The sequence below is a fragment of the Myotis brandtii genome, unplaced genomic scaffold (genome assembly GCF_000412655.1).
Source record: "Myotis brandtii unplaced genomic scaffold, ASM41265v1 scaffold115, whole genome shotgun sequence".
Lineage (NCBI taxonomy): Eukaryota > Metazoa > Chordata > Mammalia > Chiroptera > Vespertilionidae > Myotis > Myotis brandtii.
In genome coordinates, this window is record NW_005353967.1 from 2,248,178 (window position 1) to 2,263,683 (window position 15,506).

The following is a 15,506-nucleotide window of genomic DNA, read 5'->3' on the forward strand; positions in this document are numbered from 1 at the left end:
GACTATCAGTGTACATGTATACATTAAAAAATAAATGTATTTTTCATCATCATATACTGTGTTTTTGTCGCTCGAATGAATTTTATTATTTCTTCAAGGTTCTTCACATACGTACACCTTAAGAGATATCAAGTAGGCGTAACATGTTCTCAAAAAATTAGGGTTGGCACGCAGAAGAATTTTGAGTCAGAGATTTTGCTGTTTTTGGCACACACTCACAAAAAGGTTGCCCACCCCTGGTATAGGGCAATATAGGGTAAGACTTGATATTGTGCTGGCTTGAAACATGGCAGTCTTTGCCTCACTTTTTTTTTTTAATGTCAGGGTCTTCATCACTAAGAAGACCTCTGTTAGACACAATGTACCCGGTGCGTAGGTCCCAAAATCTTTTCAAAGACCCATAAAAGTACCTTGATTTCTTGAAAAATTAAAAAATCCAAGCTTCTAGGGTCAACGGTTACATACATCTTCATGCTAGCACATTTGTAAACTATAATTGTGAATATATTTTTAGGGAGGCAGGAGCATAGGAAAGCCTCTGAGTCACAATGCCATCCTAGGGGCTTGTGTCATACTCCTGCTCACCAGATGCCTGGCATCACCAGGTGAATCCCACACCCCAGAGGATGGCCTTCCTTCAGCTTCAGTGTCCCCCACCTAGGCAGGTGATAGGATGGTGAGATGGCCAACGGCTTCAGATAGTCAGCAGCTGCTCATGAGGCTGTGGCCCTAACCACCGTAAACCCTGAGCCCACAGAGAGACAGGGGCTCTTCTAGAAATAGAACAGCCATCAATTTATTCTTCATTTGCCTTTGAACTCTAACTCCGACCAAGTTTTAATATAGACTTCTCCACAAAATAGAATCTTTTATAAGAGTGTCAAGGAGAGTATTCATTAAAAAATGTATAAGCTTATAAACTACATTCTTTCCTAGTCTCACTGTTGGCATCATGCATTTTTCTTAAGGCTAAATAAATTGAATAAAGGAATGCCCTCAGACCTTGAATGACACAGCCCTCCTCCCTCTCCTATTCCATTCCCTGTGGACTGAAAGGTGGATGAAGCCACAAGGCACACCCCGTGGCTGTTTTCTTCTGGAGTAGTTGAGTTTTCAAAATTCAGAATACAAAGCAAACAGAGTTACTTAAAATAAAACGAACTAAAACATTCAAAACATTGTCAATCTAAATAAATATGTTTATGTACCCTAATCCCTTCTCCCTTCATTCAAAAACTAAATGAAATGTGCTAAATTGCTTTTATTAGTACTAAAATGCCTTTAAAATATGCCTTTAAAAAGATAAAAAATTACCATATAACACATACTGAATGAAATGTATTAAAATGCCTTTAAAAGGGAGATGTCAAGTATAAACTCCTGTAATGATAATAGGTTCCTATTACTCTCTTTGATCATTTTATCCTTTCTTTTTCAATGCATTTTCTGTTACTTTTGGATGGCTTCTAATTGCTAGGCCTATTAAATACCCATTGCTTTTATTTATTATGTGACAGCCTCTTTGTTTCTTAGAGGCTTTTTCATGGATCAAGGGATTATCTGTATTTTCATTCTTTTCCATGTGCATTTTTTGCTTTTTGTTAAACAGAACTATTTTTCATTTAGATAGTAAAGAGCACTGTAATGTAAAACACTGCTTTTCTATAAAAAGATATTTAGTGAAGTGCTTTGAAGTCCCAAGACTGCGGGTAGCAACCCATTACTTACTGCTGTGTCTCAGGGGGAGCTCTGAGCCTCTAGCCTACGTTTTCACGTGAACAGCAGTATGAACATTGCATCGCTAGATTCCACTCAATCCCTATCAAAATACCAATCGCATTTTTCATAGAACTAGAACAAATAACCCAAAAAGTTTTTAGAAACACAAAGACCAAGAATAGCCACAACAATCTTGAGGAAGAAGGACAAAGTTGGAGGCATCACACTACCTGATATTAAACTATACTATAAGGCCTATAGTAATTAAAACAGACACATAGATCAATGGAACAAAATAGAGAGCCCAGCCCACTAGTGTTGCTCAATGGTTGTCCACCCATGAATAAGGAGATCACCGGTTTAATTCCTGGTCCGGGTTTCAGACTCAATCCCCAGTAGGAGGCATGCCAGGGACAGGTGATTGATGTTTCTCTCTCATCAATGTTTCTATCTCTGTATTCCTTTCCCTTCCTCTCTCTCTAAAATCAATAAAAACATATTAAAAAAAGAGAGCCCAGAAATAAACCTACACTTATGTGGACAATTATTATATGACAAAGGAGGCAAGAATATACAATGGAGGAAAGATAGTCTATTTCATAAACTGCATTGAGAATATTGGATAGATACATGCAAAAGAGTGAAAATAAACCTTCTTACACCATATACAAGAATAAACTCAAAATGAATTAAAGATTTAAATGTAAGACTCAAAACCATAAACCTCCTAGAAGAAAATATAGGCAGTAAACTCTAACACTTCTCTTAGAAATACTTTTTTTCTGATATATCTCCTCAGGCAAGGGAAACAAAAGAAAAAATAAAGAATGGAATGACATCAAACTAAAAGTTTTTGCACAACAAAGAAAACCATCAACAAAATGAAAAGACTACCTACTGAATAGGAGAACATATTTGCCAATGAGACATCTGATAAGGGGTTAATATGCAAAATTTATAAAGAACGCATAAAACTGAATACCAAAAACCAAAGAATCCAATTAAAAAATGGGAGAGGACCTGAATAGACACTTCTCCAAAGAGGACATACAGGTGGCCAACGGACATATGAAAAGATGCTCAATATCAGAGAAAGGCAAATTAAAACCACAATGAGATATCACCTCATGCTTGTTAAAATGGCTATCACCAATAAATCCACAAGAAGTGTTGATGAGGATCTGAAAAAAAAGGGAACCCTCCTACACTGTTGGTAGGAATGCAGATTGGTGCTGCCACTCTCAAAAACAGTATAAAGAATCCTCAAAAAATTAAAAACAGAAGTACCTGTACTCCAGCAATTCCACTTCTGTGTATATATCTGAAGAAAACCAAAAATACTATTTCAAAACGATATATGCACTCCTATTATGTTCTTTGCAGCATTATTTATAATTAGAGGCCCGGTGCATGGAAATTCCTGCACTGGGAGTGGGGTATCCCTCAGTCCAGCCTGACCCCTCTCACAGTCCAAGAGCCCTCATGGGATATCCTACTGATGGCTTAGGCTCGCTCCCCACAGGAGCTCCCTAAGCTGCAGTCTGGCCTCCCTCTGTGGAAGGCGACTGGCTGATCAAGGGAAGGCTATACCCCCATCACACTTCTGCTGCTGCCACTGCCAGCCACTGCAGCTGCCTGAGCCTTGGCCCTCACAGCCACCGCGGCTTGTCTAAGCCTCGGGCTGGGCCTCGCAGCAGCAGCTGCCATCCGCTATCTGCCATCCACAGCTTGCCTGAGCCTCAGACAGCCACTGCAGCTTTGTCCAGAAGGACGTCTGGAAGACGTCCACCCTAATTAGCATATTACCCTTTTATTAGTATAGATAATCAAGCTATGGAAACAATCCAAGTACCCATCAATAGACGAGTGAATAAAAAAGCTGTGATACATATATACAACAAAATATTACTTAGCCAAAGAAAAAGAATAAAATCTTATCATTTGCAACAGCATGGATGGACCGACAGGGTATTATGCTAAGTGAAATAAGTCAGACAGAAAGACAAATACCATATGATTTCACTTATATGTGGAATCTAAAGAACAAAATTAATGAACAAACAAAATTAAAACAAACCCATAGATACAGAAAACAAGACTGATAGTTCCCAGAGGGGAGGGTGTTTGGAGGACTGAGTGAAAAATGTGAGTAGATTAAGAAATTCAAATTGATAGTTACAAAATAGTTACGGTGAGGTAAAGTACAGCATGGGGAATATAGTTAGTTATATTGTAATAACTATGTATGGTGCCAGGTGGGTATTTGAAATATTGGGGGGATCATTTTTAAAATTATATAATTGTTTAGCCACTATGCTGTACACCTGAAATGAATATAAAATAATATTGAATGTCAACTGTAATTGAAAAATAAAATTTCTAAAAAAGAAATCTTCTCTAAAAGAACTTTTAAGAAATTTAAGTAATTCTAAAAAGACCATGTAGTATGAAAGATGAAAGTGAACAAATATAGTGGTAAACACCTTGATACAACCAAACACACACTGTCTATCTGAAAGAATAATAATAAGTGTATAATTTCTAAGCTTAAAAAAACAAAATTAAAATATTTAACAATAACAATAATAAAGTCAGGAAAATAAAAATACAGATAAAGTGTTTCAAAGTCATTTAATGAACTAGGTGTCAAGAGTGACCAACTTTTAATTTTTGTTATGATAAAATTTCAAGGGTGACCACCAAAAGAATACAAATGAAATATATAAATCCCAAATGATCAGAGAGAAAAAATGAGAGAGAGAAAGAAGTAAACAAAATCAAGCCAAACAAAGCAGCAATAAAAGAGTAAGGAGAAGAAAGAATTGGGACAAATAGATATCAAAGAAGTAAAATGGTACAAACAAATGCAAATTTATCAATTATCACAATGAAATAAGTAGTTTGAACTTGCCAATTAAAAGGCAGATTCCTTTTTTAAAAATATATATATTTATTTATTATTTTTCTTTATTGATTAAGGTATTACATATGTATCCTTATCTCCCTATTGTCCCTCCTCCCCCTTCCCCCATTCAATGCCCTCACCCCCCTGGTGTCTGTGTCCATTGGTTAGGCTTATATGCATGCATACAAGTCCTTTGGTTGATCTCTCCCCCTTCCCCCCCCCCTCCCCCACCTTCCCCTACCTTCCAAAACTGGATTATAAAACAAAGCCCAACTATGTGCTATTTAGAACAGACAGAATTAAGCAAAAAGACACATGCCCTGCTGGCATGGCTCAGTGGTTGAGTGTCAACCTATGAATCTGGAGGTCATGGTTTGATTCCCAGACATGCATGCCCAGGTTGCAGGCTCCATTCCCAGTGCAGGGTGTGCAGAAGGTAGCTAGCTGATCAATGATCGTCTCTCATCCTTGTGTTTCTATCTCTCTATCCCTTTCCCTTCCTCTCTGAAATCAATAAAAATATATTTTAAAAAGACAGATTGAAAATAAAAAGATGAAAATATGCTAGTTTAATATCTTACAAAACATGCATTAAAGAAAAATAAAATTAAGGATAAAGTAAAATAATAAAATGCTCAATTCCTGGGCAATTATAACAATTTTAAACATCTAAAAACCCAATAAAACAGCCTCAAAATGTATAAATCTAAAATGTATATAACAACAGGGAGAGTAAACTAATGTACCAAGAATAGAAGAGTTCAACATCTCCATCCAGCTATTGATAGGTTGAGCAAACAAAACAAAGCAAATAATGCAAAAGATTTAAATGTCACAATTTAGCAAGCTTGACCCAATTGACAAATACAAAATTCCAAGCTAATCTAAGGAAAAACAATATTCATCTCAAGTGCACATGGAATATTTTTAATTATGTACCAAGAATTTTCCAAGAAGAGATATCATAAAGACCCATGTTCTTGGATCATGGTGATTTTAAATTAGAAGGTTATATAACAAAAGCATAAATCAAAATCACCACTTATTTGTTGGATAAAAAGACAACTCTAACTTTTGGATTGAAAAATAAATCATTACATAAATTTGAAAAATATAATTAAAACAATACCTATCAACACTTGTCATGTACTTGAAGAAAAAATGGATCTTGGAGGGAAATTGGTCATTTTTAAAGTTGAGCTGAATTATCTATGCTCAATTTGGTTTTGCTTGGAGTTACCTTTCTCAGAAGCCCTTTCTCTGTATGGCTCTTAGAGTTGAACAGATGAGGAATTTGTGTGGTTCTCACCTAAGGTCTTCACAGTCCGATATGGGCATGCACAGAGCTCCAGGCAGGCTCCAGCTGGCCCTCACTCGCCCCTGCCCCATATCCTGCTCTTCTACCCAAATGCTGCCACTGGTGAACAGAGTCCCAGAAGACTCTTGATGGCAGAAGCTCAAAAGTAGTAGCTACACAGAAGCACAGATTCTCAAAGCCCTTTCTATTAAGCCCCCTTTGAGTGCCTAGCCATGTTTGTCTTCACAGATTGCTCTCACTTTTTCACTCAAACCAGCACTTTGTGAAGACTTGTTAGTGATTCTGCAAATAATTATTCTCCATTTGAGAAACAGTAGCTGGCTTGTTACTAAACCCCAGAAGGGACTGAATATTGACCATGGATACCAAGTCCCTAGGCCATCTGAGATGTCAGTCATTAACAGAATGTTGTGTAGCCCTCTAGGCAATAAAGGTGGGTATGCACAGAGGCATCTCATACACAAGTGGAGGTGGAATGAAAGAATTAGGGCTCAGATAGGTCTTAAGGCACAAGTAAATTGAATGAGCACATGATACATAGTCTGTACTCCTGCTACACTGTCTCCTCTTTCTAAACTTGCACCTAGTCCTTGTAGAAAATTGCCTAGGCCTGAGGAAATAAAAATCCAGCTCTGGATTACAGCTGGTTCTGCAGAACACACTAGGGCCACCTACAAGGAGGCAATTAAAGCACCATAACTCAGAGCCCCTTACATGTGTCATCTTCTGGAGAACCAGCCACCATCCCTAGCAAGCTGATTACAATTGACTTCTTCCATGATGGAAGGTACAGCACTTTGTTCTCACTTGAATTGAACTTTCCTGTCCACAATGCTTCTGTTCAAACCACCATGGGAATTCACTGGTCTTACCCTTTTCTGCATCACCCTAAAGCAGCTTCCTTGATTGAAGGCGGGAATGACCTTCTGAAGACTCAGTTACAAGGCCTGCCTGTGGACAACACCTGGTGGAGCTGGGAGAATGACCTCCAGGATGCAGTAGAGGCTCTAGAACAGCAACCAATGCATGTCACTATCCTCCCACAGCCCGCGCTCATGGATAGAAAAACAATATAAAGTATAAATTCTCAACAATGAATCAATATATTCAATATAGATACTATTAAGATCCCAATAGAGTTGTCTTATATGGAGATTGACATAGGTGATTGCAAAGTTTATATGGAAGAACAAAAGAATAATCAAGAAACATTTAAAGGAGTGCATGTTATTTGCCCTGATTAATATAAATACTTATCATAAAGCTTTAGTAATTATAATCTGTGTGTTTGTGTGTGCAAGTGTGCAGTTTTACCAAGGGGAAAAAAAAACAAGACAAAACTTGAGCAATGAAACAGAATAGATAGTCCATAAAAAACCATTGATATGTGGGAATTTGGTGTGGAAAAAGGAATAACTAAAATGGACCAGTAAAAATTCATTCTCCACAAAGAAAAAATATGGAAATTGATCTTGATCACAATCTCACACCACATATATATCAGACATATGTGATATGTACATATATATAATATATGTGTGTGATAAAATGAACAAAAAAGAGAATAATAAACAGCAAGTGTGATATGAAGCTGACTTCTGAGGGTGGGCAGGGGAATGGGATAGGTGCAGCGTGTATATAGAAATACATTACTGGAAGTACTCTAGGCTGGACTGGTCTCATGAGTGTTTATTTCAGCATGAATATATATATGAGCCAGATAGAGATGAATGAGGATTGTGCTCAAGAATAAAAAATTAAACACATTAATCAAATGATAACTTCCATTTTGTTTACCTAAAAGTCCAATTCCAAAGAACAGATGTTACGTATGTTTGAACTAACTGCAAGTCAATGATAGGAAAGAATTAGACATTAGATCTGCCATATGTTTGAACTCTGTTAACATTTCTTCATTATCTCTTTCATTTGCATTCACCTGATCTCTTTGGTCTCTTAATATTAAACATCAATAGCTTTTTAGTGGTCCTAGTAATAAACTAGCCTAAAATGTTGTGTCCTTTATAATGTTTATGGGTCACTAGTAGCTTTAAATCTTAATTATTTTGCCCTCTATTTTTATATAACTGTAAAAAAATAATACAGGACATTTAAAACACACATACAATCCTGGCTAGGCAGCTCAGTTGGTTGGAGCATAGTCCTAATATGCCAAGGTTGTCAATTCAATTCCCAGTCAGGGTACATACAAGAAGCAATTAATGAATGCATAAATAAGTGGAACAACAAATCTCTCTCTTTCTCTCCTCTCTCTCTCTCTCTCTCTCTCGCTCTCTTTCTCACTCACTCTCTAAATAAATAAATAAATGAATAAATAAATAAATAAATAAATAAAACAAACATACACACATACTAATACTTCATTGGTCTTTGGGGATAAGCACATAGGAATGGGAGCCAGCATCTTTGATCTCTGGCTGGCCCTAGCTCTAATATCTCAACTTCATTGTGTCTGGTAGACAATAAAGGATGTTCGTATAAATAGGCAGAGGTTCTAATTCGAAGATCATGCAGTCAGGGGTCCGCTTAAAATAGTGTTGATGCACTATCTTCTGTAGGACAGTGACCCTAGAGACTTGACTTATTTATAGGCTCTTTCAGACAACAATAACCATCTTGAGAAATCTCAGGAACTTCAATGACCTAAAAACGAGTTATTATACTTTATGTTTGATGTTTCAAATGCAATAAATTGTTCATATAATATATTGAATTGTGCTAATCATTGAAGATTCCCATTTCAATAACCAAGTCTTTTTAAGTGACTTGGTTTGACTCTAAGATAAAATTGGCCATATGCATCCCTCATAGTCATGGCCCAGGTCTGCATTCTCTTTCTCTCTTGTATTGGCATCAGCATTCATTCTAGGACCCCAGGCAAAGTCAGAAAACTGGTTGGCAAAGCTGCTCCCAGTGGTTTTTCAGGCTGAGACTCCCATTACTGTGTCCATCACTCTGTCACCCAAATCTGACTCCTGGGAATGAAAGTGTAAACCCAAGTAAAACAAAGGAACAAAATTAATTATTTGTAACATTGCCAGCAACAGTTGGACTAATGAAGGCTTCATTCGAATCTCTCCTCAGATCCCTTCCTTGTGATTTTTATTATATCCTTATACAAAGAGGGCATTGAAGCAACATCAGTGAAGTTTTAATTTGGTCAAATGGACCAAACACATGAGCTAATTCAACAACACTTTCTCTCCCCACAAATGCACCTGGTGGTGCAAACCAGAAGTGCTAGGTATGTGTCACTTCTCTAGTTTGACACTGAGGAATCACATGGTAAATATCTTATATAACATCAAAACTAACAAAATTGAAAAATATGAACATCCATATGAGTGTCAACTTGGCAAGAATTTTACTCCTGGAGAATGTTAAATTATGTCAAAATGTGACTTTTAATTAAACAATCTATGCTTCTGTCTCTTTTTTTAAAAACTCAGTTATATGCACAACATATATCATATAAATAGAAACACATCCCCTGTGCTTTCATACCCAGGTTTAAAAATCCTAGTACTCAATTAGTTTTCAATGAGAAATACAGCTACAGGAGACCTTGACAGGAAAACCCCCAAGGTACAAATATAAGAATAACCTACATTTTGGGGGTACAGTAGGTGTCCATCACTGTGCTAAGTGCTTCCATGATCTATCTCAATTCCCAACAGAGCTCCCTGATCCTAGTTATCTTATTCATTTTATTTCACAGGTGAAGCAGCTGAGGCTAGGGCAGATACATTAATATGTCAGGAACACACATTAAGTGGCAAAATTGAGACTTGGATCCAGATCTATCAGCAAAGTTTTGTGCTCTTCACCAGTAGGCCACACACTGGAAAAGACAGCTGCTGGGGAAAACATACCTACACCATAAATTACAAGTGTTAATTAAGCACCTGTGAAATGGTTAGTGCTGTGTTAAATATGGGGAGTGCTACACTTCTTCCCTTAAGAACTAACAATTAGTTGAGGAGACGAGACGGATTTACAAAACTACCCTGCACGTCAGATGACAGTAATGTAGTGGTTGATTCCGTATAGTTCATAAGCTTTGCAGATGTCAGAGGCAGAAACCAATGCAGACAGGGTGCTCAGCCAAGGCTGGACTGTGTCAGCTCTAGAACTTGATCTTGTGCCCATGCCAATATCAAGTTCTAGAAAGGATGAGTGTACCAGTAGGTTGGATACAAATACCTGGCTTTGGCCAACAGTTACTGATCAAACATACCAATTAGTACAACCATAAACACCTTTAACGGAGCAATAGATCAGCTCTAACTGTGTTGTTATCTCTGAAATAGAACGCTTGATTTAAAAATATCAGTGAGTTGCACAAACAGTTCAATTGAAATGGATTTTACATGCCGCAGTCTTTATGCCAGGGACTGCTCAGACAATAGAGGCAAAGCCACAAACGGATACTCTGCTTAATGGGGAAGACACTGGGAATATTCAGCAAAATGAAAACAAATGATGCCCCACCTCAGTGAGTTCATTGTGAGGAAGCATCTCTACCCAGATTCTTTTAACATCCAAGAGAAGAAAATGGACATATGACTCCCTTACACAGAATGCAGGTTGAGGATGTCCACATCATTATGAAATTTCAACAAGAAAACTGATTTTGTGCCAGGGCCAGAGATGGGCATTCTAGACCTGCAGTGAGCTCTAGGAAAGTTCACCCAGGAAAAGTCAAACGTGCTACACCCGGTGCCATCATCACTGGTGCCATCACTGCCACCGCCATGGCATGACCATGAAGAAATGAGCTCACCTCTTTTGGTGTCAGTTTCCTCTTCTGCAGAATGAGAGCCATTCTAGCCCTAACACTATGTGGCTATGTGTTCTTTCATAGCAACAAGGGAAATGCAGATACAGAAGACCCACTAAGAACAATAGTTCCTGGGGGCATATTCTGTGTCAGACATTATTCTAAGTGCCTCACATGTACTAATTTGGACCATCACATTAGAAGACAGGTATCATTGCATTTACAAACAAGACAACTGGGGCATACAGAGCTTAAACAATTTCTCCAAGATCACAGAAAGGGACAAAGCCAAAATGCCACGCAGATAGATGCTCTTAACCATTACAGTTTCTGCCTTTGTTAAATGAAGAAAGCAAGGTACTTTAATTATGCACTTTAATATCCACAGGATGCTTCCAAAGTCCTTTCTTGCTAGCCCTCTAAATTCTAATCACCTTTCTGCAGAAAATTGCAGTTTTCCTTTTCTTTTGTTTATACCACAAGTTAAAGTAAAAATAAAAACTAGTGAATTACTGGTTGTAAATTACAAATACCTGTCAACTAAGATTTTCCTGAATGTATAGAAATGCTCAAAAAGAGGTATCTTTAGCTACCTCTACTCCAATCCCTAAGAACAAGCACTATTGCCTTCATCCCCAGAATTACGGGACCAGAGAAAGTATGCATAGACTCTCCTGCTCCTTAGGAGATGACAGGCATATTTACCTGCCTTCTCCAGTGTTCCAACTCCCAAAAAAGGGCTGAAGGATTGACTTCTTCCCATTGGCATCCTTCAACTGGGGCTACTGAAATGTTGTCTGCAATAATAAAGCCAAGTTCATCCTACAGTGATTGGGTTGGTTGGTTGGTTGGTTTGGGAAGAATTATGATTCTTTCTCTATGAATAGACAAAAGAAACACTGATTTATCAGCCTCTAGAAAAACACCAGATACTGAAAATTTTATTTGTAATAAAAAGTACTTATGGTTATCATTGTAAAGACTTTACACTAAATCATAGTAAAAGCGAAGAAAGCAGATCATTTCTCAGTGAAAATCATTATTTATTCAAAGTACATACATATTTCATAAAAGTATACTAGTATACCCATATGGCTTTCAGCACCATACTAAAAAAACACCCAGAAATCTATTGTACTGCAGTATCTGGCCTCTTAAAACTTATGGGAATAAAATTTTTCCATTCCAGTTGAAATATTGACTATTTCTAGTTACAAATTTTAGCCAAAACAAACCTGGCTAGAGCCAGCTGGTATTGTGACAAACAAACAAATAAAAAATTAAACCTTTCCTATCAATGACAGGCAAATTTTGAGAAAACCTATCTGATTCGTGACATAATAAAAGAGGGAAGATTTAATTCTGAGAAAGGATTTTCTTACATTTCATAATGAGAACCAGCCATAGAAAATAAAGTGACATCATAAGACTTAGACTACTTAAGGTTTGGTCATATTAATTCCCAGTTTTCCAAGGCTAGGGGCAAAGTTTATTTTGCTCATCATATCCAGTACTACCATTAAAAATTTCCATGATAAGCAATGGAAAATATTCTCATATTATTAAACAGAATATTAAAATTCTAGACATGCTATCATGGGTTCTATTAACTTTGTTTCATGTCTAGATAATTCTTAACAAATATGGAGTTAAAACTACTTAATAGCTTTTTATGTAGCAAATAATTAAGCAAGATGGTGAAGTTTCAATTCAGAACTTATTTTTACAGTATAATACAAATACTTTGAGGATTAACTTCATGATGCAGAATCATGGATTGACCGTAGATTGAATTTAAGTGAAACTAGGTTCTGAATAATGTCAGTTAGAGAAATACAAAATCAAGGCAATGCCTACGTTTTCCTTTTTAGTAGATATTTCCAACCGCTTTGTACAAAGGCAATTAAATATAGCAAAAAAAAAAATCACTGTGTACTGGAATGATGCTAAGATCATTTTGCAATCCAAATGTTCTCAGATCTATGGATGTGCATCAAGAATACTGCCAGACTTTTCCTACTACAAGAACTGATGGAAATCAAAATCAGGCAGATTCATGGGAAAGAAGGAATCTATCCAAGATTTCAGGCAGCAAAAATAGATCTGCTGAACTCCTGAATTACATCACAGCCTAGCTATTCTAGTACAGTGCTGGAAGGTGGACACCTGGGCCAGCCCCAAGCAGCTGTTCCCATCTCCTGAATAGATCTCTCAGAAGCCAGGCTCTGATCAGCCTGCAAAAGTTAACTCAACCCTATCCATGCAAACACTGCTCTATGTTAACACCGTCCCATCTTCCAATGGTCCTATCCCAACCATCTTTGACTATCTGGATGGAGAACATATTTTTGGAAAGAGAAACTGCTGTTTATGACATCATTAAAAGCAAAAGAGAAACTGTTAGGAGCTCAGAACTATCCCAGTCCCTCCTGAGGTCCAGTTTCAGAGGATGTGCCCATTCCTCCAGGGTTTCCCACTCCCCCTTTGGCCTGCAGCCCGAGTTCCCACCTGAAGTTAGCCTTCCCACCACCCTCCCAAAATCTGGAATGTTTCTGTGCAGTTTGTCACTTCGAAGGATTTACACAGTAGTCAGACCATGGACCAGGTACAGCAAAAGGATGGGATCCATCTGGACCTCAGCCTGGGCTACAGCCATGCCATGGGAAGTGCCCATTTTGTGCTGAAAATGATTTAGCTGAATGGCAGGAAAGTGTGAAAATAATTGATTGATCAAGGAGAAGTAAAATCGCCTGTGTAAACTTTGCAAAAGGAGACCACTCAAGCACTTGCACCACTTGAAACGGCACATGACGGAATTGTGTAAAGAACCACAAATACAAAGATCAAGAGGTCAGAGAAGGGTGCTTTCAGCTGACTCCACGGAATCTCTGACTGACCCATTCAGGAACATCTATACGAAGGAGGTCAAATAAATTAGAGATCTATGTCATAGCAAAAACAAATAAACAAACAAACAGACAAAAAAAAATGCCGTGTGTGTAGGGGAAGTATGAACTCCCCAGTTGTCTTTAAATATATTAACGGTGCTATAAATAGGCCATCACCTGCTCCTCCTTTTCCACTTAGAAGAGAACAAGCCAGAACAGGTTTGCATTACAGCTTCAACAGAATCACCAGCAGCTATGTCCTGGCAAAACAGATTTCCAGAGGAAATCTGATGTGTTTTCTTCCCTGAAAGTTCTGGAACGAAAAGGAGATGCTTTTAGAAATGCTGCTTGCCAATGAGGTTGTCTCTCTCCGAGTCCTTTTTGGCCCTAAAAGTGGTGAAGAGAGATAATGATGCCACTCCAGGGAGCACTGGAGGCTGTGCTGGTTATAAGGGTGTGAGACCTGCTTGAACCCACACCCAGGACGTAGGATCAAAGGGCGCTCCCTGCTCTCTGCTTTACGTGTACGTACTAGCCAGTTGTGATATGTGGCATCATGCTCTCTCCTACACTCTCTTTTTAATTTTGACCTCCCTGGATTTCAGCAGAAGACAGCATCCCTTCACCAGTGTGGGGGAAAAAGGAAACTCTAGTTTTGAAAGAACCCTATGATGGCAAGTTTTCCAATGCATAACGTTTGAGCACCATCTGGCTCAGGATATCAGAAGCAAACTGCCAAGTACCAAAGACAGCTATTTTGCACACTGGGTGAAACATGCACAAACATCCACTTCTTTGCTCAGTGGACACAAATGTGGTGCATATTTATAGTCTAAGCTATATACTGTATGTATATATATAAACACTTAGTGAAGACATCCCCAGATCAACCACTGCCCCCAAAATATCTCACTGGGTAATCGATGCCTAGCACAAACATATCATAGGAGGTGCAAAAGTTTGAACCACACAAACAGAAGGATCAGTGACAGGAAGTTTACTGCCATCTACAGATTTTCCCCTCGCTGCTCAAGGGAGTGAGCCAAGGCTTTCTGCTTGAAAAAGACAAACTGGCAAAATTGACATCAGCCGTTGGGCCGCATGGTGCTCCTCCTAATGAAATCCACTTTAACAAGCGCTAGTGCACACAGTTAACTACCTACCGCTCTAGAAAAGGGAACGCAGCTCCCCTGATACTTACAGGCTCAGAGGATGCAGAGTCACAACCGGTCAACACCCCATCCCTTTCTGTCTAGGGGACCAAATACATACAGATTTAAAGGCAAAGATGTACGATAATATATTTAAAAACAAAACACTTTCCTCCTTATTAACCACTTTTTCAAGGCAGGCTTTTTACAAAGTTAAGTAACACCAATTCAAACTGAAACCCCAGCTCAGGAGGCAGGCAGTGGCCACGGAAGCCGCGGGCTGATTCGGAGAGGGACGCATCGGAGCGGGGGTGGCAGGCAGCAGCCCGGGCGCGGAGTACAGCGGAGTTTGCCTGCGGGTTCGCGGAGAGGGGAAACGCACGCGCCCGCGGTCCACCCGGGGAACACCCCGGCAACTTTATTTTGGGCAGAACCGTCCAAGGAAACTTTTCTCGTGCCCGCAGCCCGAGCCAGAGCCAGGCCGGCCGCGGGCAGGCAGGAGGGGCAGGGAGCTGAGAAAAGCGGGCTGGGTCCCTCTCCTCTCCGGACCGGGAATGCGCGGGGCAGGTCCCGGGGGAAGCCACTCACCAGCTGGAGCGCGAAGAAGACGGCGAGCAGGGCGACACAGGCGCCCATGACGATGAGCAGCAGGAAGACGATGAGCGGGTGCTGCTGGCTCATGCAGTAGTAGGACTCATACAGCCAGTCCCGGGACCGCTGCAGC

The 15,506-nt window shown here is 39.0% G+C and overlaps 1 protein-coding gene across 4 annotated transcripts in view; it reads right to left on the bottom strand.

The window, feature by feature from the left end:
- Positions 1 to 15,500, bottom strand: part of ADCY2 (adenylate cyclase 2 (brain)) — a 281,136-nt gene extending 265,636 nt beyond the window's left edge. For 3 of the 4 annotated variants that reach the window (XM_005858116.2, XM_014548519.1, XM_014548515.1), the window contains exon 1: positions 15,371 to 15,500. In XM_005858116.2, the coding sequence (XP_005858178.2) occupies positions 15,371 to 15,463 (93 nt within the window). In that variant the 5' untranslated portion in view covers positions 15,464 to 15,500. Of the gene's footprint in view, positions 1 to 11,448; positions 11,621 to 15,370 lie in introns of all 4 variants that reach the window. The other variant, XM_014548528.1, reaches the window with a different exon arrangement.
- Positions 15,501 to 15,506: the final 6 nt, after the last annotated feature.